The sequence below is a fragment of the Gambusia affinis genome, linkage group LG22, assembly GCF_019740435.1.
Source record: "Gambusia affinis linkage group LG22, SWU_Gaff_1.0, whole genome shotgun sequence".
In the NCBI taxonomy this organism is placed as follows: domain Eukaryota; kingdom Metazoa; phylum Chordata; class Actinopteri; order Cyprinodontiformes; family Poeciliidae; genus Gambusia; species Gambusia affinis.
Genome location: NC_057889.1, coordinates 9,057,371 through 9,079,938, shown reverse-complemented (window position 1 = coordinate 9,079,938; position 22,568 = coordinate 9,057,371). Strand labels below are relative to the sequence as shown.

Here is a 22,568-nt window from a genome sequence, read left to right as displayed (position 1 = left end):
ATTGACTAATGTAAAATTAGTCATAAGAAGCTATTTTCACAGGAATTTGGAACAAAGCAGTTTCTGTGATTGCAAGGTCATGCAAATGGGTTGATGTTTAGTACATTTATTAAGTTACTTTTATAATTTAGCCAAATAATCAGTTGAAGCAGAAAAATAAATGCAACTGTGTGTCTGGCTTAGCTGAGGTAGTTTCAGAACTCATGTGTTGACAATGAAAAAATGCATGCAAAACAAACCCTCATGCCAGTATTATTGCATGCCTCCATATACCACAGAGATTCAGCAGCACCAGCAGTTGAGCTTGTGTTTCAAATGATACGTGTGTTGTGGGTTTGAAATAAGATCAACTAAGTCTGGGCAACTCAGAGGAAATAACTTTAAAATATCTGTCCAACATTTTCCAATTCTCATTCCAGAGGTTAGATATTCTGCCTTTTGTTCAAATTATAATTTTTTTTTTCCACAAATGAGTCTGAGCAAAAAGAGAGCCTGCTATATTTATTCAAGTAATCCTCTTATTCGCTAGTAAAACTTTGTTTTTGAGACAGCCATATTTGAATTTTGGAACTCCTCTGGTTTGGATGATTGCAATTCTTGAATTCACTTTTGCAAATTAGTTTCCTTTGCCTTTGTAAAGGAAACTGATCGGCCTAGTTTAGTTATGATTCACTAACCACAATTTATGTAGCAAGCCACTGACAAAGCCATTAATTAAAGAACATAGAGTCAGAAAACAATAATTGAACCCTTGAATGCCTTCTGTTGAAACTAACTATTACATAACAACTAATACCATACAATTAGTTGCATGAACTCTTATAACTGAGTTGACAGACCTGGTATGAGCCACTGCTGTGAGTGGTGCTTCTGTAAATTTGAGCTTGTAAACACTGCCGTCTGGTGGCTGAATGAAAAAGTGCACAAAGTAAGGCCTCTATTTTATGTTTGAGAACACTTTTAACAACAGTGCTACAGTTTGTTGATGAAAGGTGTTTTGGACAACGTTCTCATTTCTTTTGCCAGGAATAGACTGAAAACATTTCTGAACCATTTTTATCGAAAATACACCTAGTACTTTGTCTTCTTTCTGGACAACTCCCAACATGATGCAGATAACGCTGCTCATTCTTGTCGAGGATCTTCCGGAGGTTTAATCCTATTAGAACTGGGTGGTTTCTCTCTTCTGCTGCTTGCCTACTAAGAATGGGCAAATTTACTGACTCAATGAAAGTAGCTGCACTTCCTTAGAATTGTTTTTATTATTTAGATAATTGTACCATATGATTATCTAAATTTGACTAATGTGTTGTAACTAGGTTTGAATTAATGTAATGTGAAATTGAACTCAGTAAGATTCTACACAATTTAACATATTTTGGACAAAAAAAACCCAGAGATGACTTGAGTTGGCGCCATTTAATAGAGTTAAATCTCAGGTGACTAATGATGAAAATTATACTCGGAAGTTGCAAACTCTCTCAAAGTATATAAACCTCCCCATGTTACCTAATTTCTAGTGAACTCATAGGAAAAACAGTCTGCTCTTAGAAACCAAAGCAAATTACTATAATCATCTCATTAATGTAACCTCTTGAAAACATTTTGTTTCTGGTACTGAAGTGGACATTGCATTACCTCAACTTGTTCTTAAAACATAATGGCAACCCATTCTGGCACCTTAACTTCAGCAAGGACAAACATATTGCTTAAACTATATAAAAAAGATGGAGTTACAGTATTGAAATGCTCAATTCAGAATTAAAGATGACCTACATTGTCTGATTTCAGTTTGAATTATCCAGTTATTCATTCATTGCTGGTAATCCAGACATTACCAGCAAGTGTAATGTCCAGGACAATTTGTAAAACATTGAAGTCAAGCCTGCACAAATGAAACACAATTTTATTATATTACATCAGAAATATTGACAGCAGTTATATTGTCTGATCCTAGTGTCACTTATTTGGACAAAAACACACCTATTTATTTATGTACCCCTGTGGCACCAGTTAGTTGGGTATGAAAATCAAGAGATGGGTTCTATGTCAAAAGGTGGCCAGTTTTTGTGCGCTTTAACAAGACTGGTGGTTTGCATTTGCAGAAGTCTTTGGTGTTCATATTTCTTTCCTTAATTAAAGGAGATGTGGTTTGTTTTAAACAGCAAAGCACTTTGAATTGTTTATTTTTATGAATGCTACAGACATTTTTGAACTGCAAGTGCTGCTTAACCAAAAATGTTTTTCATATCCATTATTTTATAGGTTTTGATAAAAGGTGCTACTGGGCACTGACTAAGGAGCCTTTTCTACTTTTTGGCAATCTGTAGACGTTCGTGCACATTCTCCCAGTTGATTACATTCCAGATAGCCTTCACATAGTCAGGGCGCACATTCTTGTACTGGAGATAGTAGGCATGCTCCCATACATCAATGCCAAGGAGAGGGATGAGACCTAAGGTGGTAAAAAATAAATGTACATGACAATAAAACACTAGAAGTGGATGGTCGCATCTCATTAACTTTAAAGCCATTTTAAACAAACCTGTAGTGCCCTGCAGTGGATCCTGGTTAGCACAAGCAGCAATGCGAAGTCGTCCACTCTCCTTGTCGTAACCGAGCCATCCCCAGCCTGAGCCCTGAACAGCTACTGTAACAGCTGCCATCTTCTCTTTCATCTTCTGGAAGGAGCCAAAGTCCCGTTTGATGGCCTCCATCAGCTCCCCTGAAAGTCAAATTTTTACATTAGAGCAATAACATCCATGATCAGAAATAAGTCAGTAAAACTAACTTGCAGGTTACAAAGTTAACAGTCAGTAAACAATAAGTGTCCTTCACAGGCTGAAATACTTCAGAAAGTTATGGTATTTTAAAGCCATCGAGGAAGTGCAATGAATTTTTCCGCACTGCCAGTTAGCACATTTTCCTGACTAATCCAGGTCAGGGAGATCAAAACAAAACAAAAAACACAGCTACTCAAATTATGTCTCTGCAACTAGCAAATCACTTTGACCTACTGATTTATTCATATTCAATATACATCATTATTTTAGGATGGAAATAAGTTTTCTTAAGAGTTAGAAAACTAGAACAAACAAAATAAGGTTTTGTTTCTGCCTCACCTTGGGGTTCTCCGCCACCATTTGGTGAGAGATTTGTCCAAAAGATGGTGTGGTTAATGTGTCCACCTCCATTAAACTTTAGAGCAGGCTGAAGAGCAACTTGTGCAGTCACATCTCCTAAAATAAGTCACACACCAGCAATGTCAAAATTTAAGAAGCATACCGATTACAGAGAGATCTATGAGGACACATAAATATGCACCCTTGGAAAAGATTCTCAAACCATCTTAATTTTAAATTTGCATTCATGCAATCCTAAGTGACTCTAGATGGCCATGTGTACCCTTTGCGAGAGCCTCCTCATATTTCTCCTCCGTAACGTTAAGGTTGTTAACATATGTGGCATGATGCTTGCTGTGGTGTAGCTGCATTATCTCCGCATTGATGTGAGGCTCCAGGGCTCCATAATCGTATGTCAGGTCAGGAAGTGTGTGCTTCTGCCTAGATGCAGCTATCTTACAAATGCTTTGGCTGAGGCTGGCAGCACACCTGGAAAGAAAACAAAACAAAGAAAAGAATAAACCAGTTTGTTGATGGCATATGTAAACTGAACTTTTCCAAAAAAAAATTTTCCACACAACTACATACTTCAATCAGAATACATCATGCGACAGGCTGCTCAAATGAAGCACAAATTGATTATGAGATAGAAGGAAAACAAGATGTTTTTAATTAAGTAAAAGTGGTGTGAATTTGTATTAACTATTTGTGATCACTTAATTAGCAAAACAAGACTACACTGAGATCTCAGTATAAATGCAGGTGTTCTATGAGTGGATTTTATTTAGAAGACTAGTAAACAAGCAATGTTGAAGACCAAGGAACATAAGAAATATCTCAGTAAAAATTATTGAAAGTTTTAAAGCAGGATTAAGTTTTAAAACATTTTTGAAAGCTGATCACATAATTGCAAAACTGAAAACAAAGGTTTTGTAAAAATGGCGACATTCTAGGGTTATAAGCAAGTTTGCAGGGCATTGTGGACTAAAGAAATTTAACGATAGATGAACAGGTGAACGTTGATTTAGTTCTGGTTCTATAAAGTGGATAAACATCAACTAAATTAGCAAATAGCTTCGGCTACACTTTTTAAAATTATTTTTACAAAGCCACGTTTCAGTTTACAAGTGGACTGAAACATAAGAATACATAACCACAAATTTTTGATCCACTATAAACATAAAGGAGTAGCTAATCTAATTTAGCGTCTGACAAGCTAACTGTTAGCACGCGACATACAACTACAAGTTAGCATTTGACTGCCGATAGCAAAAGCTCCACTGGTTCTCTATGCAGTTTCAGCGGTATTATTTATCGGTCATTTTCAGCTGTCTTACCTGCGTAGTTCTCTAGCTCTGCAAAGCATGTTTCTTATAACTCTTTGCAAGATTACAACAATTCGAGCGCAGTCCAATAAGTAATTGAAACTGCCCTTGAAATGGGCAACTTCAAGTTGACAGCCTAAGAGACGGTACTATTGTCAGCAAATATGGGGGTTCGTGAGGTGCGTAGGACTTATATAAGCCTGCGTGTGGACGGCGAATACCATAATAAAACACAACAAACTCCACGGTAGAAATGAGATTTTTTAGAATTAAAAAAACTCTGACAGTTCCCATGTTTATCGCCTGAAATAACTCGCATTTAATTCATATGGCCTTGATTAAATGCACCGTGATTCTGTGAGAGCAACTTGGAGATTTTAATAATTGTTTTAAACTTTGGCATTTGTTATTTGTCATTGTTATATTATGGAATACTACACCCTAGCGAAAACGGTATAGTAAACAAATAAAAGATAAATAAAATACAAACGAAAACGTGGAACCCACAGTGTGAAATGGAACTATCCGTTCCTACGTCACAAGTAATATCGGAGATCGTCTACACAGTGATGATAACTTGCTCTTGAATATTTGAGTTAATTATGAAAGATTTTATTTTAGAAAAAAGTAGCCTTGTTCCTTAAACCAGTCTAGAATGAGTATAAATTGGTTACAAATATATGGTGAAAAATATGTTCGCATGTATGTTTCAGTATTAACCTAACAAGTTATTCTTAAAATACTTTGCCTTAATGCTCACATTTGCATTTAAATATAAATTATATCTAAATAAAATCCATAAAACACTTTCTTGTTTTTCGGGGTCGAAGAACAAAAAATTTTCTTCGACATTTTTGTCAATACATTTCAATGTATTGACAACCTGAAAGGAAAAAATAATAAAATTTTCTTGCAGTCAAAATTTTTTTAAGCAAAAAAAGTAGGAGTGTTATATCTTCCATTGTGATCCCTCTTTGACATTGCTCCGCAGCAGCCTGAGTGCAACACAACCGCAGCTCGTTCAGAGCCATTCTGTTCTGTCCTCGGTGAGGAAGATGAGAGTCCTGACACCGAAGCGTGACTGAAACTTGCAAATTTCCTTTGCGAAACTTAACGTATCTCTTACATTTGGACGTGCACGGAATTATTAAAGCCGAGTGTTTCCGGAAACACCGAAAGGAACCGGCCTGGTGAGTACTTTGATGGCGTTAGGCCTGGTAACCGCAGCCAAGAGCCCGCTAGTTTCAGGAAAAGGAGCATAAGGGAGGGAGTCATTTCCTTCAGCGCCATTTTGTGATAACAAGGAGTCGAACCGGAGCCAAGAACTGAACGTAACATAAGTGACCGTTAAAAACACTGTAGCGTTACATCAGGGGTGTTTTAAATGCTTTTTTTAATGTTTAGCATGTTGGTAAATGTCATTAGCAATCAGTAGTTAACCTCGGTTAGCTTCTACACACTGTGTCGCTGTTAACTGTTGGCTGCTGCCACACTACCGAACATTTGGCTCGACAGCGATTAGTAGCTGGTTATGGTAACTTTTAGTGGCGAATAGGTGAACAGCGCTGCAGTATCTATCCTCCATCACACACTCATTATATTTCACTGTGTATTCTATGTCTTTGTGTTCAAACATGGCACATTTTTATTGTGTTGCCACATTAAGCCCTTGGCAACTGAAAAGATAATGTACTCACCTAAAGCTTCGGTTGCTGATCGGTTTTCTCTTGTTTCTTTGCTTCTAGCTCACAATGACCAACGAGGAGCCTCTTCCGAAAAAGGTTAGTTCTTTCCTGCTGGTCTGTTATTAAGATAAATTGTTTCTAGAGCTATTTATTTCTAAAATGGTAACGGAATTATTTGACCAGTCGCTGTGTTTCTCTTCTCACAGGTTCGCCTTAGTGAGTCTGACATGAAAACCTTGACCAGAGAAGAGCTATGTACAAGGTAAACACCCTCTCTGTTTATGTGCAAGATGATATCTAAATTAATTTCTTTTAAGAATTCTAATAACAGCTTTAAAAAATTCTTTGTGTTTTACAGGTGGAAGCAACATGATGCATATGTCCAGATCCTTGAAACAAAATATGCAGAGCTCTGTTGTAAGTACATTTGATGTTAGCTCATTATTACATTAGTATTTTTAGCAGTGAAATTCAACCTGATGATGCATTTGTTTTCCACACTGTAGCCAATGATGTGCCAGGACTGAAGGAGTCTGAGGAAAAGCTCAAGCAGCAGCAGCAGGAGTCTGCACGAAGGGAGAACATCTTAGTGATGCGACTTGCCACCAAGGAGCAGGAAATGCAAGAGTGCACAGTATGTATCAGTTTAACATTATTCTATTTTGTAATTAATATGTTTTTTTATTCAGAAAATAGAACTTAATTTTATACTGGAATGCCTGGAACTCTCCTGTTTTGGCCTTCAGATGATGGCTGTATCAATGCTGATGCATTTTAATTAGTAATTCTAATAATATGAAATGTTAACAGCATATAACACCTTTCAGAAAACTAATTTATGCAATATCAGATTGATTTTGACAACTGGTGGTTGAGAAAAGCCTTAGATATTTCTCTCACGACTTTGGAAATTTTAAATATGAATGATATTGACCATCAATAATATGAGTGCAAACATTTGCAGTGCTGGCTGTCATGATGGTTTTCACTCTGGACAGGTACATTTTTGTTCTGTTTATTAACAAACAGTTCTCATGGATTCATACTATATCTTTTTTATGTTTAATTATTAATACATTGTAGTATTTTACAAGGCTTTTATTGATTGAATGCATAATACTCGTCCATGGAAACCTCAGATTGTTGGAAAATGAGTGATTCCTGCAAATGATGAATGAGCAAAGCGCTGTAAAATGGGCTATTAGGTAGAGTTTCTTTAAAAGAATTAGTATGCAGATTTACTTGCCTTGGTAATCTGAATTTTGTCATCCAGGTGGTGCTCAAAACTAGATAAAAAACATGTTAATTACTGCAAGATTATTTTTGTTACAGATGCACAGTTTCTTAAATTTGAATACCAGATTTTGCAATTTTCCCACTTACAAATAAATATTTGCATACAATATTGTGTTGACTGTTATACGTGGATTGCAATACATTATTGCTTCCCATAACAGTGATATATTTGGCCGGTTGGATGTGATGTCATCGCCCTTAATGTCTACGCCTCATAAATTTTGTAGTGGATGTGGTGCTAAAGTGCATAAGGAGCGTTGGAACATTTTAACAAAAACTTTCATGAGTGTCCTAAATGTATGCTTTCCAAATCCTTGTTTTTAATGTCAGTTTTCTAGTAGAGAGCTGTTGGCAAATGAAATGAATGAAGTTTCATGGTTGTACTCCTATACCAGTGACTAAGTTGCATTTGTCGCATTCTGCAGACCCAGATTCAGTACCTCAAGCAAGTCCAGCAGCCGAGTGTGGCCCAGCTGCGGTCGTCCATGGTGGATCCAGCCATCAACTTGTTTTTCCTCAAAATGAAGGCTGAACTGGAACAGACTAAAGACAAACTGGAGCAGGCCCAAAATGAACTGAGTGCCTGGAAATTTACACCTGATAGGTAAAGACAATCAAAATAACTCCCCCCTTCAAACAAAAAGTCAAGACTTCCTCACGCCCCCCACCCTCACTCTCACTGCAGGCATGCAGGAACAATGGTGGGGCGGAAGGCTGACAAAATGCTGTACTGGTCACAAGACTCAGACTTTACAGAAAGCCAGTCACTGCAAAAACAAAACTGCTTTTGTTCTCTTGTACTGTGGCAGCTACATATCACATAATCTAAAGAGAAAAGACAGTATGGTCAGGTGACAATTGTGTTTCAGCTCCCGCCCCTCACCGTCCGAGGGCCTGAAGGAGTCCGGACTGTTCCGAAGAGGTGGTCGCGCACTGCCCGCACCGGATGACCCCTTCCCAACCCCTCAGCTCAAACCAGACAGTTCACACATAAAATAAAGGGCTTATGGGGGAGGTCGTGTCAGGCGGGGAGCATCCCTAGCCTAAAACATCAATTGAACATTTCAAAGAAAGCTTCCATACTTCCTTTTGTAAAGACATTTAACAGTGGATCACATCACACAATTACCTGCTAGTCTTTCTGTGAATTGTAAAGACTTCTGGACAGTCTAGACACATTTCATTCATAAGAGGAAAGTTACTAGGATTAAAAGTAAGACTTTTGGGGGAAGAGACATTAGAACTGATATAAGACTGTGAGCGGAGACAGATCCTCATCCACAAAGGGACTATGGTTCAGGCATGAGGGTCCTTTCGCCCATGTCTTTGAACATGGGCCTCCACACGGTAGAGTGTATTTAAATGTTTTATTTTGTGAATTGTTTCTTTTCCTTGCCATTTAATTTGATCTCTCGTTTCTCTTAAAGCAAACACTTACAGCAGTGTGTGTTGAAACCAAGAGGCACGATTGGTCCTCATCTTTTACGCTTGTGTAAAAGTTTGCAGATCAGCTGAAATTCATTACAGAAACACACTGCTGTAGGTGCGCTCCTGTTGTCAAACTGTGAGTGCAAATGTTCTGCAGATTTTCATGTTATTAGTTGATGAGGATATATTGTTTTGTATCGTGTGTTTTTGTGATTGACCAAATAATTTCTTCCACAGCTTAGAAATTAAGTTTCCCAAATATGTGACTCAGAGATTTAACTTGTGAAGCTCATAATCTTTTTATCTTTTAAAAAGTATTACATTCACTTTACTATAAAGCCAGAGATAAACTAGACCAGCAGTTGTTTTTTTCAGTTACAACTAGCATAGTGGCTTATGTGCAAAATCGCAATTTCCTAGAACTATTTTGATTCCATGTTGGGGTCATTTGTTCTAAGTGTTAAGCATTCAAACTCAGTGGGCTGGACTTTCACTGTCTGTGTGCCCACAAATGATGAAGATTTCAGTCATTTAAATGCCACAACTCAGGGATAGTGGTTGTCAACATTATGATGGAAAAAGAAATGTGGGTTACTCCCAGTCGCTATCAATATTTCAATATTTAGGAATGATATTGCATGTTCTTGTTTTGCTGATATCGTGCGGCTCTGGGTTAAAGTTGGCATTTTTTATTTTTAATGACTTGAAGAACATTTTTGAAGAAAAAAAAAGACCAAAATTGTTAATGCAATCAAGTAATTGATATATAGTACACTGATAACAACAACAAGGTTTTGGTAACTCAGTTTAATCTTAATGATTATCATTGGACACAATTGCTGCTGTCTTTATTATATGTTAACTCATGGGGACAGTACCATAGGCATATATGTGTTAAAGCATTTGCAGTAATACAATTTCAAAAATCACTATTGCCTTCTGTACTAGTCAGTTTTAAAATACAGTCTTGATAATTGCAACTAAAATATATTTTTCTCTTTTCTTCTGTTGAAAACTTGAACAAACAGCATCCCAAGCTGGTTGATTGTGCTGTTAAAATTTTTCATTGTTTTGTCTTTAAAGGGAATACGTCACAGAATCTGTGCATCATTTATTGTGCACATTAAGTTTGGTACTGATTTACTTAGATTGAAGCATTTCTTGGTGTTTTTGTGGATGTAATGTTCTGTGACATTGCTCAAATTACTTCCAATACTTAGACACAGTAATGGTGGAAGGGTAAAAAATTTAAAAGCCACTGTGATTTTGCCTTGTACAATGTTCATCGTTCATCCATGTGCATTGTGGTAAGTTGAGGTAGACTGAAACATAATTGAAATAGTTTACTTGTCAAAATGTTTGAATTTTTAAAGTATTGGGGTAAGGAAGTTTCTTTATTCATACTGACTACATTGGTTCAGATGAGTTTAAATGATTTGCATATATTTGTATTCAACAAGCCCTTTCAAAAGGTTCTTATTCATGTTGAGGCTAGGTCTGATTAGTCTTTCTATTAGGGTTCTGGGGCGGTGATGGGCTGATACAGGCAGTGGGAACAGATCATCAATGTCTGTCTGCCTTTTGCATTTGTCTCCTTGTTCACTGTGTGATGTGAGACTTGTTTCCCTTGCAGCCAAACAGGGAAGAAACTGATGGCCAAATGTCGGATGCTGATTCAGGAAAACCAGGAGTTGGGTAGGCAGCTATCCCAGGGACGCATCGCGCAGCTAGAGGCTGAGCTGGCCCTGCAGAAGAAGTACAGTGAAGAACTCAAAAGCAGTCAAGACGGTAAGAGCAAACTTCTTTTTTCCCCTCTGTACCATATTTCAAGCAAATTTTAAAATGTCCTTTCTGTTTTTTATATCATCACTTCAGAGCTAAATGACTTTATCATCCAGCTAGACGAAGAGGTGGAAGGGATGCAGAGTACAATCCTTGTCCTACAGCAACAGTTGAAAGAATCCCGTCAGCAGCTCAATCAGTCTCAGGGCTCTTCAGCTGCAGCAGGCCCCAGTAGAACTTCACCCTCTGCCTCCAGCTCATCTGCCGAACCCTCCACTCAGCCAGAACAGGCCAATGCTCCAACCGAACAAGGAGGCAAAGACTACGGAAGGGTCTCCAATGGTCCAAGCAATAGCAACTCATCCCAAAGGAGTGAGACCACCACGCCTAGCCTGTACAGAGAGGTCAGCAGTGCCGAAGAAGACTTTGCAATGTCCCCTGTGGTTTCCAGCCCCGGTGACACCGAGACCAAACTCCCCAACCACTCAGAGGAGGCGCCAGGAACTCAGACTGCGTCCAGTAGAGTTGGAGGACCTGCCGGTTTCAGAAGCCAGCTGAGTGCGGGGTACGAGAGTGTGGACTCTCCCACAGGCAGCGAGACATCATTGACTCAACACTCGAATGACACAGACTCCACCACCGATCCCAACGAGGACAAGGCTGCCCTGGTGACCAAGGGCGCCAGGACTGCAGGGTCACGTCATGCCCAGAACGGCCTGGACTCCAACACAAGTGATGGCGCAGTTTTGTAATGTACTTAATGTGTTCTGTATTTTTTTTTTACAGTATAAAAAACAAGGCAGCAAATACATAGTCTGTAACACAGCACCGTTGTCCAGGAAGTTTTGTTTTCACTCTTGTCCCTTTGCCTGTTGTGATGCCTTTGTCACATTTGTGTTGCTTAATGGGGATATAAACAGGATTGATGTTAGATTTGAATTGCGTGAATGTATGATTTAAAACTAGTACCTTTCACTCTGTTTATTTGAGCACGGCTATGCTGTTTAAGCTATTGACACTGAAATCAGGCCGTCTGGTGTTGTAACGTGTCAAGTCAGTAACATCACTAAAAATTTCATTAGGTTCACAATATTCAAGGAGGTAACTTTTAGATGTTGGCCTGTGGGTTTTCTTCTTTGTTTTGTTTTAGAATAGTTTTTATTTTCATTGGCAAAAAAAAATCAGTTTTGACAATTCTGTTAAAATGTTAGTAGTTCATATGCGATGTCCGTATTATTCTTCAGCCCTTTTAATGTACTGACCAAATACAAATAAAGATTTTTAATACTATAGAGTGAAACCAATCATTAATAAAAAGAAAAGAAAGTCCAAACATTGAACTAATTGATATAAAAAATAACATTACATTTTCAGTATTAAAAGAATCATAAAAAATTGCATTAATCAAGATTTGCATAAACACTTAGAATATAGGGCATTATAGTACAGATTTTATTTTGGTATATTATTTTGATATAAAAATTGGTAACAGGTTTACTAAATGTTTATGGTAATTGTGTATTTCAGTTTAAATTTATAATTATGTCAAAGACACATTATTTGTGTTTAATTATTTCACGGTTCTTGTGCTGTGGGGCACCATTAAATAAACTGTCACTGTGGCTATTACATCATAACAATTGATTGATTAATCTCTGCATACAAGCTCAGTTTTCGACCAATCCTATTAACAAGAGTGGTTGTAGCCACGCCCACCTATTCTGTTCAAAGCTGGCAGATAAATATTTCTGTTGTAAAATGTGACCTAGAATAATTAGTGAAATACATATAAATATAAATAAATTTGTATAATAGATATTTATATCGACAAGCTATTTTGCTTTTTTACAAGTTGTCTATCTCTTGTATTTGATCAGTTGATGATACGTTTAAGTAATATAAATTATTTTTTTGGAAATTAGTGGAAATGTTGGCCCTCCATATTGACTCTTCCTTATGCAAACCTTTAGTGCTCATCCTCCCAAGCACACAGTGGCGCTGTTCTCTGAGTTCCATTTGTACACCTCCTACTTAAACGTCCATGCAGTGTCAACAGAGCCAGTTGTCAGTGGACAAGCAGGAATAGAAAGAAGACTTCAGCTTCAAACCAGCGCCTTTCAGGATGAACGCCGAACCTGTTGTTATCGTTTCTGCCGCCCGGACTCCAATAGGTAAAGCCAGGCATCCTTAACGTTCTAGAGTTATTTGTCAAAACTGGACTTTCATACATTGTAACTATGCATTTGTTACATTCTTAAACTATTATTGTTGTGTAGTTATCTGTGAGAATAAGAGGCTAATTTTTGTAGAGTTGTATTTTTATTTTATGCATATGTTTATACTAAGTGCTATAAGTTATATCTTATTTACGTTTGTAATTAAGCCAAGAGGTTCTGTCCTGCACTTAAACTCGCAAGGTTCCTGGTGAGTTTTGATTGGTTGGCTTCTATATCTGGAGTGTTCTTTATCTGTTGATTGGCCGGTAGCTGTAGTCTCATGGAACACGAGCCGACAAGTATTGGCTACCAAATACATGACGTAAGACGACGTCTACTTCTTTGATCTGATTCAATTAACCTTTTCTCATTAAAGAATTCTCAGCCGCTTGCTGTTAAATAAAAGTGAATCAAAATGTGAAGAAAAAAAACTCAAAACAAAATATTGACATTTATAGGGACAAAAGGTTCAGTATTTTTTAACTGATCGTTTCTGTTAAAAGATAAACCACATAAATTAGCATGCAGTTTTCTAGACATTCAGACTACTAATACATAATTTTTAGCTTATCTGAAGAAAAGAAAATACTGAAATAAATTGAAATATTGTAATAAACTGAAACCAGGTTGTCTGATTTTGTACTACATGCAGAACCCAATAAGACATGCTACTTCAGGTCCTACAATCCTTTACCAGAACTTTGCTTCAAAATATATATATATGTATACATTGCTTTAGGCCAATACAGGTAATATCAAACTGTATGATGTTGTGTTTATTTAAAAATGTCAGGAAACATTTTGAAAGTGTTGTAAATCAGATATTAAGGTATATAATCAATAACTTTTCTAAGATTTTATTCTACTGTGGGCTTCAGAGTGTGGATATAAATAAAAATATCTATTTAGAGCTCCAAAAGAACAGTTTTAAAAGGCCAAATTTTTTAGAGTGTGATGATCACCTTTTTGTACAGGCCATTTCTGTGAAGATCTAAACATTCTACCTCTAAGAGTTTAACACAAAATATGGTTGAAAATATTGGCTCACCATGTGAAACTGAAAATAGATTTAGACACTCTACTTATTATAATAACTTGCCAATTTTATACAGGCTGCTTGAGTGGCGCTCTGTCCTCGCTGACTCTGCGTGACCTTTGCTCGCCTGTGATAAAGGATGTTCTGAAGCGGGCTGAGGTGAAACCAGAAGAGGTCTCTGAGGTTATCATTGGACATGTTCTCACTGCAGGTAAACGTTTATCAAACCTTTTAGAGTTTTCACACTATTTAAGAGATCCTGCAGTATTGTTTCCTACGTAATTTAAAACAAAAACTTCTAAAACTCTCTTTCAGGTCAAGGGCAGAACCCGGCACGTCAGGCCAGTGTTGCCGCTGGTATCCCGTACTCTGTCCCTGCCTGGAGCTGCCAGATGGTGTGTGGCTCTGGGCTTAAAGCGGTGTGTCTGGGAGCTCAGTCCATCCAGTCTGGAGAGTCCACTGTGGTAGTAGCAGGGGGCATGGAGAGCATGAGCAGGGTTGGTAATGAGGAAATCATTGTAAAAGGATATGAATATATAGCACCCTCCAAAGTGTTCCTACTCCTTAAAGTTTTCAAATTTTGTCACCTCACAACACAGATCCTGGCGTGTATTTTGGAGTTTTAAAGAACAGACCAACACAAAGTTGTGCATAAAACCAATCACTTCTTTTGTCTATAATCAGGCTCCTCACACTCTGCAAATGAGAGCAGGAGTGAAGATGGGCGACGCCTCCCTGCAGGACTCCATGGTTGCGGATGGCCTGACCGATGCCTTCCACAACTATCACATGGGAATCACAGGTCTCAGTCTATATATAAACGCTCAGCAACTCAGTCAGCTTTGTGTACTCCATCGATAAGTATTTAACGCTGATCGCCAACTTTTTACAGCTGAGAATGTTGCGAAGCAGTGGGGAATCAGTCGAGAGCAGCAGGACCTTTTTGCTGTCAATTCTCAAAACAAAACCGAGGCGGCACAGAAAGCAGGGCATTTTGATCAGGAAATTGTCCCCATCACAGTGCCATCCAGAAAAGGTAGTAGATTTTTTCAGTTGCCCGGTGACCACTTTGACATTCTGTCTTCAACTGCTACTCTGTCCTTCAGGTCCTGTTGAGGTGAAGATGGACGAGTTTCCTCGACACGAAAGCAACATTGCAACCATGTCCAAACTCAAACCGTGTTTTGTTAAGGACAGCAGTGGCACTGTCACAGCTGGAAACGCTTCAGGTTCCGGAGTTACTCATGAACCACAAACACACACAAAATGGGACTTTGTACAGTCATAAAGCTGATTTAATGCTACATTTACAGGCATAAATGACGGAGCAGCAGCTACTGTTTTAATGAGCCAATCAGAGGCTTCGAGACGGGGCATAAAACCCATGGCCAAAATTGTTTCATGGGCTCAGGTAGGCCTGGACCCCTCTGTCATGGGAACCGGGCCAATACCAGCTATTAGGAAAGCGGTGAGATATCAAGAGAACATCAAATGTTTTAAATTGAAAAACTTTTACTTTATTGTCGAACTCTTTTTCTAATTTTGAGTTACTTCTCTTTAGGTGGAGAAAGCAGGCTGGAAGCTGGATCAAGTTGATTTATTTGAGGTCAACGAAGCATTTGCTGCACAGTCTCTTGCTGTGGTTAAGGAGCTCGGCCTGAATGAAGACAAGGTAACAGTAAAGACTGGCATCAGTATCTGGGTTCTAGTCTAATTTGTAAACCAGTGGTGGGCAGGAAGTTGGCTGACACTCCACTGAAAGCTTTTATTTTGTGCAGGTGAATGTGAGCGGCGGGGCCATTTCTCTGGGCCATCCCATTGGCATGTCAGGCTGCAGAGTCCTGGTTACGCTACTGCATGGTCTGAACAGAACTGGAGGAAGAAGAGGCGTGGCTTCCCTCTGCATTGGAGGAGGGATGGGCGTCGCCATGTGTGTGGAGAGGGTTTGAGATACAAACTTCTTAAAGCTTAGATTGCACTGGATTTATTTTTGGCTAATTAAGGGATTATAAAATCTGTTTACATTGTTGGGTGATGTAGAACATGCTGTAATGCAGTGGTCTTACCCCCCTCTCATAAAAAAAAAGCCATTATCACTGTGAATTTGAATTTCTCAGCTTTTGGTGTTTGACTTAGTGATCTTAAAATATTTAGTCTGAGCTGGAAAGTAAAGGTTTCTTAAACCTGTGCAGATTACAGCCGTTAAGACTATTCAGCTTCAGAAACAAATTCCAAACTGTGAAGCTCAATTTGCTACTTGGAGTACAGCTTTTAAACAAACACTGTCTTGTAAGGATGTTTTTAATTTTGCTGCAATGATTTAAGCCTTTATTAGAAAGGTTTACATTTCTCAACATTCCAATATCAGCTTGTAGGATAAAGATCTTTCCTCAAAGTTGTGCAGATAAAACATGTCAGTGCCAATAATTAGCTGCCTTCTCTAATCTAGTGCTTCCTGCAAACTTAACGATTTACTGTAATGCAAATAGGTACGTGTTGATAATAATGAATAAAGAGTCATTTACAGCCACTGAAGCTTTATTTGTGTGTCCAAAACCAAAACAGTCACTAACAGTTCATTTGGAAACATAAATTCCAAAGATGATGAGAGTGGGAGAAATGTAAAGAGGCTAAACGCATGGCATACACTAGAGCAGCAGCCATGAAGAGCTCAGTAATTTATAAATACAGATGTTGAACCAACGGAGACGAGTAAATATTTCAACCGTCCAGAGATCCAGATTCTACAGCATCTCTGTAGGACCTCCCGCCCTCTTTAGGTTCTGGGAACAGTTTGATGAGGTCGTCGATACGCAGGATGGTGATGGCAGCCTCTGTGGCAAACTTGAGGCTTTTTGTCTTGACCATGGTGGGTTCATACACTCCGGCCTGGCGGTTGTCTCTGGGTTTTCCATTCACCAAGTCCAGCCCAATCCTACACAACAAAAAGTTTAACATGAAGCCTCAAAATAGAAAAAGTGCTATTTTACAGCTTTGATTTTCTTTATTAGCAAACCTGTGTAATAGTAGGAAATTATAAGTGTGGACACTAAAGTGAAACTGGTAATGATTAACCCACATTTTGACTGTTTTTTAATTCTGTCCCCACCATTTTTGAGAGTTTAAGGATCTTAACTAAATAAATGCACCATTTGTAGGCATCATAGAATGGCAGAGGAACTCTATTCAACAGGATAAACATATTAGTGACATGAAGAATTTGCAACCATGACACTTGAAATATGATATCCTCTCAAATTTTGCATCCAAGTTCTTTGTTGCATTAGTGCGTGGCTTTACTCATGAGCAGTCTTACAGTCATAGAGACACCACATATTTTTATATCCAATTTCCAGAATTAACAGAACAGTTTGACATTTTTAAGTATACAAATAAAACTTTACTTCAAATTTATGGCAGACCTGATGAAATAAACAGACAAACAGAATGATGATGATAAAACTTCCAGGCAATGAAATGGTGGCACAAAATCTTGAATTAAAATACTTTTCCAAATTGTGTAAGGACTCTGCTTTCAATGAATTCAGTTCTCCGACAAGTCTATAAACTCACCATTTGAGATTCTTGCGCTCAGGGTTGACCTGTGCCTCATTGTGGAAAGCCCTCAGTTTGGCCACCAGGTCGGTGGAGTCCTGCGCTGCGTTCACAGCCAGAGTCTTCGGTATTATGAGAAGAGACCTTGCAAACTCGGCAATAGCTAGCTGCTCTCTGGAACCCTGAAGAAAGAAAACAACGGATGTTTCAAAGTTTGTTTATTCAGTGTAAAGGAAGCCCTACTGGTGAAGGCTTGGGGTTTTATAAACCCACCATGCTGGTAGCATAGTTCTCCAGATAAATGGACAGAGCTGCCTCAACAGCGCCTCCTCCTGGTACAACAGACTTAGACTCAAGGACCCTCTTGACCACGCAGAGAGCATCATGCAGCGAACGCTCCATCTCGTCACACATGAAGTCATTGGCTCCACGCAAAATGATGGAGGCCGATGTACGGGCTTTTGTACTGAAGGAATGAAAAACAGTAAAATTACTAAAAGGAGAATCTGCCTTTCAGCTGAAAACTGCATCGAGTCTCTACTCTATCAACCAGACAAGTTCCTGAATGCAACTCATTCTTGAGACAGGTTCAGATTGGAACTTTTGTAGCATGACAGCACAACTCTACACTGAAGACTTCATATATCAATTTGGGGTGCACCGATTGCACTTTTTTTGTGGCCGATCTTTAAAAAGCCCTATCTGCTGATTCCAATTTTGACCGATGCAGTTATTTGTTTTTGGCCTGAAATGTTGCTAAACAATAGCAATAAAGTCACTGAGTTGGCAACAGTGTGGTGACTTTTGTTAAATTCAAATGTGCAGACATGACCTGGTGCACCAGTCTGTCAGTTAAACCTCTCTCACAGCAAAACAAAATAGGATTTTGCGAAGGTTTTTAGACCTTTGGCAAGGTAGATGCTTCACATTTAAGTATTGGCTGATCACCTATCTCCCAGAATTAAGGAAATCAGGGCCAATTTACTGGTACACCTCTAGTTATCAAGTTATCAACGAATTCACCACAAATATTAAAAACAACCTCAGATGCAGAAAATGATTTAAAATTTTAACTATTTAATACTGTTTCACAACAAAACTAGGAGCTATGCATGACTGTTATTGTTCTTACTTCTTGATGAGAATGAGCTCGTCATCACAGACTCTTTCCTGCACAACCTCCTCAGACTGACCGAGCATAGTGGCTTCAAATGTCTCCTCTCCTTCCAGATTGGACAGGGAGGGGCAGACAGTGGCTAAAAAGGCACAAAATCATCAAATTAAATGCAAACATTTTTTCATTTAAATATTTTAAGACATGCAGAACCATTACACAGGAAAACAAGCTTTGCTCGCACCTCCTGTAGACTTGGCGATGCGTTTAAGGTCCCTCTTGAGAACCCGTCTCACTGCCATGGCTCCACTGTCCACAAAGTACTTCAGACACATATCATCAATGCCACCAGTGGTCAGTATAACATTTGCTCCAGCTGCCAGAATTTTCTGGATCCTCTCTTTGGTGATGTCAGATTCCCTAAAACCACACAGACAAATCATTTTATTTTTTTAATATTTGAAATATTTCTGCAAGGAATTTAAGGCAGAGCAAAAACAGGAAAGCAGTACTGTACTAGTACTAGTATAACACATAAAAAATGTGTCCAGCTCAAATTAGTGGTCCTGCAGCTTAGAGAGAAGCTGCTGCCTTGACTTGTGGCTGATCATGTTTTCTCCCACGCGTATCACTGTATGCACTATTGGACAAGTACCACAGCAAATTAAAATGGGATTATTCCTAAAGATGAGAGAAGGAAGACGGACATGATCTACAACGTACCGCTGTCTGATCTGGTCCAGTTTCTCTGGGTCGTTGATGATGACCTGGACTCCCATCTTCATTTTGGTCTTCTGCAGGCTGAAGTCCAAGCAGGCTATCTTAGCATTTACAACACGCTTCACCATTTCTGTGGGTATACAAAACAAGCATTCAACGGCAGAAATGGACTCAAATTAAAAAGGAAGGAAGAATAGTCTCATGTCTTGATAACAGCTTCTGGTTTACTATCTGGCTACAAGAAGCATCACAGTTTTCATCCCACTGTGACGTTGTTCTTTTCAAAACCAGTTTACTTTCTCCCACTGCGTACATCAGTAAAAGACATAGCAGCAGCAAAAAAAAAAAGGAGTTCTTGAGACCAGTGGTGAACAGCACCCAAACTAATCTAGTAAAATACGTACCTTGTGAACCAACTGTACAGTTCAGAGCATATCCATTGACCAGGAAACTTTCTTTCTGGCTACGGCCGTGAGCTTTCAACACGTTCACAGAGTTGATGGGGTATTTGGCCACTCCTTTTCCATCAACAAACTTCACAGCCATGGCAGCATCCACCACCATGTTAGCAAAGAAGTCTGTATCACTATGGACCCACGGTCAAGGCACATAAATGAAACTGAATTGCTTTCCACGTTCACACAACACTTAAAAACCATCACAACATCTTGTTAACATGCTGCTAAATCAAGACAAATATTTAGGATACACTCCAATGATTTTGGAAGACATGGAGGTCTTTGCTGCATTGATTAGACACTCTCTTCCCAGATCATCTGTCCCGATAGTCAGATTCTCATTTATGTACCGCACCGCCTCTCTGGAAGATCAAAAATAAACAGTTGTAAAGACGATCTTGATCTGCTTTCAATGCGGTCGCATATTTGCTATCCTCATCTTACTTGCACGCCAAGCGATATCCGCTGATGACAGACGTGGGGTGAATCCTTTGCTTTACCAGTTCGTCTGCGCTTTTAAGCAGCTCTGCAGCAAGAATCACCTGCATCGCAGAAATGAGAAGAAAAATGTTGCATTGAGCAGGTTTTGACTTCTGTTTTGCACCCACATGTTTAATAAAAGTGAAGTAAAGTTGCTGAAAATTGTTTTGTGAACCTCAGAGTTTCATTAAAAAGAAATTTTAATGAATTTCATTAAAATTTTGTACACTCCTCTACAAAATCGTGAGGAGTGTACAAGGCACAAATTAATGCAGAAATAAACAAAGATTTCTGATGAATATGCTCATTATTGAGTTCACCGAGTTTGGCTTTTAATCCTGTAAAGTAAATTCTTTGCACAAAGCTGAATGAAACATTAAAGACAAACCCAGTCTGATTAACAGACAATGATGTCTAACTTATTTTTATAAAATTGTTTACAATTCAGGAAGTTACCTGACATGCTAACATGAACATTAAAAATACATAAATACTGACAGCTAGGACTTACCACAGAAGTGGTCCCATCTCCAACCTCCTTATCCTGCAGGTCAGCTAGTTCACAGAGGACCTTGGCGGCAGGATGCTCCACCTCCAGCAGCTTCAGGATGGTAGCTCCATCGTTGGTGATGGTGACGTCCTGTTAGGATGACCATGTCATGACTGATAAGCAACCAATGCTAATCAGCAACTAGAATCATTTCAGCGTGGATACGTTCGTTCAACAAAATGACACAGACCCCTATGTCGTCCACCAGCATCTTGTCGAGGCCCACCGGACCGAGTGAGCTCTTGACGATGTTGGCGATGGCTGCTGCAGCCATGACTGTAAAAACACAAAACCATTCTGCTACCATCGGAGTTTCTTGAAGATACATTTTTTACATAACTGACTGAAAAGTAACTTTCTGATTCAAATGTTCTGTCAGCTTATTTAGTGGGGCGCACAATCAGCTAGCCACACCTTCAGACCATGACAGTGCTTCTCTTCCCCATTAGCATAGCCTTCCATTCATTAGACAGCGAGTGGAAGGTAATAAAATGGGATTACAAACCTGCAGTTAAAATTGATTGTGTTATAATAAAATGCAGCTATTACTCAAACTAAAAGACATTGACAGTTAAGAAAAGTAGAACGCAACAACCCATTTAGGCTAGCATTAAAGTTAGTTAGCATTAGCTTTAGCGGCACGTGTGTCATACATTAAAAACTCCGTTCAAACTCTGCAGGCTTGTAAAACATTCACAAGGTTAAACCGCACCACAGAATTAATAACAACCTACCATTCTGAGTGCGAACAGACTCGCCAGTAGTTCTCTGGCCGAGCACGTTTAACGGACCATCTAACATCGACATATTGGAGCACCGCACCACAGAGAAGAAAGGAAGCGCCGCGGTGTTCTATGGGTAAACTATTACCGACCAGAAGGTTCGAGAAGAAAATTAGTCCAAATACTCCCAACTTCCACAATGCGATTGTTTTTAGTTGAGGAGTAGATCCAAGCCATTCAAATTTGTTGAAATTTTACGTTCGATCACTTAGTTTATCAAATAAGAAAAGAACGACTTAGCGTGATTATCTTTGTAAACTCAATTTCCCAGGATGCTCTATTTCAGATTACCGGACCACTTACTTATTGGGTTTTAGCGCCCTCTGTTGCACAGGTCTAAATTTCTCTAAATTGTTCTAAAAATGTATAAGTTCTTAGAAAAATTTACATTTTGAAATTAAATAAAAAATCTTCAGTCTTCTTTATAAAAAGTAAATATAAAATTTTGCTGTTTCTCTAAAAATTTATTAGGGATATATTATAAAACATATAGTGCTAGTAACATAAGTTTTTTTTAGAGGTTTAGATTCGTACTATTTCTTTGCAGTTGGGCAGGTTTTACAGGTTTAATTTTACCCTGTGTTTAGACTGGAAAATTCCAAATATGACAACAGTGGCTAATGGCGCCGCTTTTGTTATTAATGATAGTGATCTTCATGCGCCATGTTGGATAAAAATGTGACGCAGCTTTTACTTGAGCAGTTTTAAAAAATGATGCGGCTAGCACCTGGCCGCACAGAGACACAAAACTCTCGGTCTGATATTCATGAACTTTGGGACCCGGATTAAAAAGGATATTTTATTATCTCCCAAGGCGCGGGACCCGAGTGGACGCCCAGCCTTATGACTGAATCGTTTGTGGACCCGATTGATATCGTGTCAGTGTTTATCGAGACCTAGTTTGGCACATTGTACTTGGCTTAGGTGTAGGCCGCAGTGATGGCAAGTAGGCCGCGGAAGCGCCATGTTTGAAATCGCTGCGTTGGTTGAATGGAATATTGCTTTTTATTTCTTTCTTT

At 38.8% G+C, this 22,568-nt stretch overlaps 4 protein-coding genes and 1 non-coding gene across 6 annotated transcripts; 2 read left to right on the top strand and 3 right to left on the bottom strand.

Moving 5' to 3' along the window:
* Nucleotides 1-1,888: 1,888 nt before the first annotated feature.
* Nucleotides 1,889-4,614, bottom strand: sod2 (superoxide dismutase 2, mitochondrial). Its single transcript, XM_044107378.1, has 5 exons — nt 4,460-4,614; nt 3,406-3,611; nt 3,123-3,239; nt 2,546-2,725; nt 1,889-2,455 (listed from the first exon to the last, which is right to left on the bottom strand). Exons 1-5 carry the CDS (start codon nt 4,486-4,488, stop codon nt 2,310-2,312), a joined length of 678 nt encoding a protein of 225 aa, XP_043963313.1. The 5' UTR covers nt 4,489-4,614; the 3' UTR covers nt 1,889-2,309.
* An 813-nt stretch (nt 4,615-5,427) lies between these two features.
* Nucleotides 5,428-11,928, top strand: LOC122825813 (WT1 associated protein). Of its 2 annotated transcripts, none has more exons than XM_044107376.1 (8): nt 5,428-5,637; nt 6,193-6,228; nt 6,339-6,394; nt 6,491-6,549; nt 6,639-6,766; nt 7,854-8,032; nt 10,490-10,644; nt 10,732-11,928. In XM_044107376.1, exons 2-8 carry the CDS (start codon nt 6,199-6,201, stop codon nt 11,388-11,390), a joined length of 1,266 nt encoding a protein of 421 aa, XP_043963311.1. In that variant the 5' UTR covers nt 5,428-5,637; nt 6,193-6,198; the 3' UTR covers nt 11,391-11,928. The 2 variants fall into 2 exon arrangements, with proteins under 2 accessions (XP_043963311.1, XP_043963312.1); XM_044107377.1 differs by lacking the exon at nt 5,428-5,637 and adding an exon at nt 5,891-6,002.
* Nucleotides 11,929-12,662: 734 nt separating this feature from the next.
* On the top strand, nt 12,663-16,420 carry acat2 (acetyl-CoA acetyltransferase 2). The gene is made up of 9 exons (XM_044107375.1): nt 12,663-12,809; nt 13,967-14,101; nt 14,206-14,387; nt 14,575-14,692; nt 14,783-14,926; nt 14,997-15,119; nt 15,204-15,358; nt 15,452-15,562; nt 15,669-16,420. Exons 1-9 carry the CDS (start codon nt 12,761-12,763, stop codon nt 15,837-15,839), a joined length of 1,188 nt encoding a protein of 395 aa, XP_043963310.1. The 5' UTR covers nt 12,663-12,760; the 3' UTR covers nt 15,840-16,420.
* tcp1 (t-complex 1) lies at nt 16,411-21,658 on the bottom strand. The gene is made up of 12 exons (XM_044107374.1): nt 21,502-21,658; nt 20,958-21,043; nt 20,729-20,857; nt 20,182-20,279; nt 19,989-20,099; nt 19,684-19,865; nt 19,283-19,409; nt 18,804-18,979; nt 18,578-18,701; nt 17,719-17,911; nt 17,464-17,627; nt 16,411-16,825 (listed from the first exon to the last, which is right to left on the bottom strand). Exons 1-12 carry the CDS (start codon nt 21,572-21,574, stop codon nt 16,612-16,614), a joined length of 1,677 nt encoding a protein of 558 aa, XP_043963309.1. The 5' UTR covers nt 21,575-21,658; the 3' UTR covers nt 16,411-16,611.
* LOC122825904 lies at nt 21,129-21,266 on the bottom strand. The gene has a single exon (XR_006369713.1). It is a non-coding gene; the product is annotated as a small nucleolar RNA SNORA29 (small nucleolar RNA).
* Nucleotides 21,659-22,568: the final 910 nt, after the last annotated feature.

Coding starts and splice junctions, on each gene's coding strand:
- sod2 (XM_044107378.1), bottom strand. CDS start 4,488: ATGCTTTGCAGAGCTAGAGAACTACGCAG. Junction 3,240..3,405: donor TGAGGAGGCTCTCGCAAAGG/GTACACATGGCC, acceptor GACTTATTTTAG/GAGATGTGACTGCACAAGTT. Junction 2,726..3,122: donor TGGTGGCGGAGAACCCCAAG/GTGAGGCAGAAA, acceptor TTTGACTTTCAG/GGGAGCTGATGGAGGCCATC.
- LOC122825813 (XM_044107376.1), top strand. CDS start 6,199: ATGACCAACGAGGAGCCTCTTCCGAAAAAG. Junction 6,229..6,338: donor AGGAGCCTCTTCCGAAAAAG/GTTAGTTCTTTC, acceptor CTCTTCTCACAG/GTTCGCCTTAGTGAGTCTGA. Junction 8,033..10,489: donor TGGAAATTTACACCTGATAG/GTAAAGACAATC, acceptor TTTCCCTTGCAG/CCAAACAGGGAAGAAACTGA.
- acat2 (XM_044107375.1), top strand. CDS start 12,761: ATGAACGCCGAACCTGTTGTTATCGTTTCTGCCGCCCGGACTCCAATA. Junction 14,388..14,574: donor GCATGGAGAGCATGAGCAGG/GTTGGTAATGAG, acceptor GTCTATAATCAG/GCTCCTCACACTCTGCAAAT. Junction 15,120..15,203: donor CACAGCTGGAAACGCTTCAG/GTTCCGGAGTTA, acceptor CTACATTTACAG/GCATAAATGACGGAGCAGCA.
- tcp1 (XM_044107374.1), bottom strand. CDS start 21,574: ATGTCGATGTTAGATGGTCCGTTAAACGTGCTCGGCCAGAGAACTACT. Junction 18,980..19,282: donor CTGGACCAGATCAGACAGCG/GTACGTTGTAGA, acceptor GTGTGGTTTTAG/GGAATCTGACATCACCAAAG. Junction 17,628..17,718: donor AGAACTATGCTACCAGCATG/GTGGGTTTATAA, acceptor TTCTTTCTTCAG/GGTTCCAGAGAGCAGCTAGC.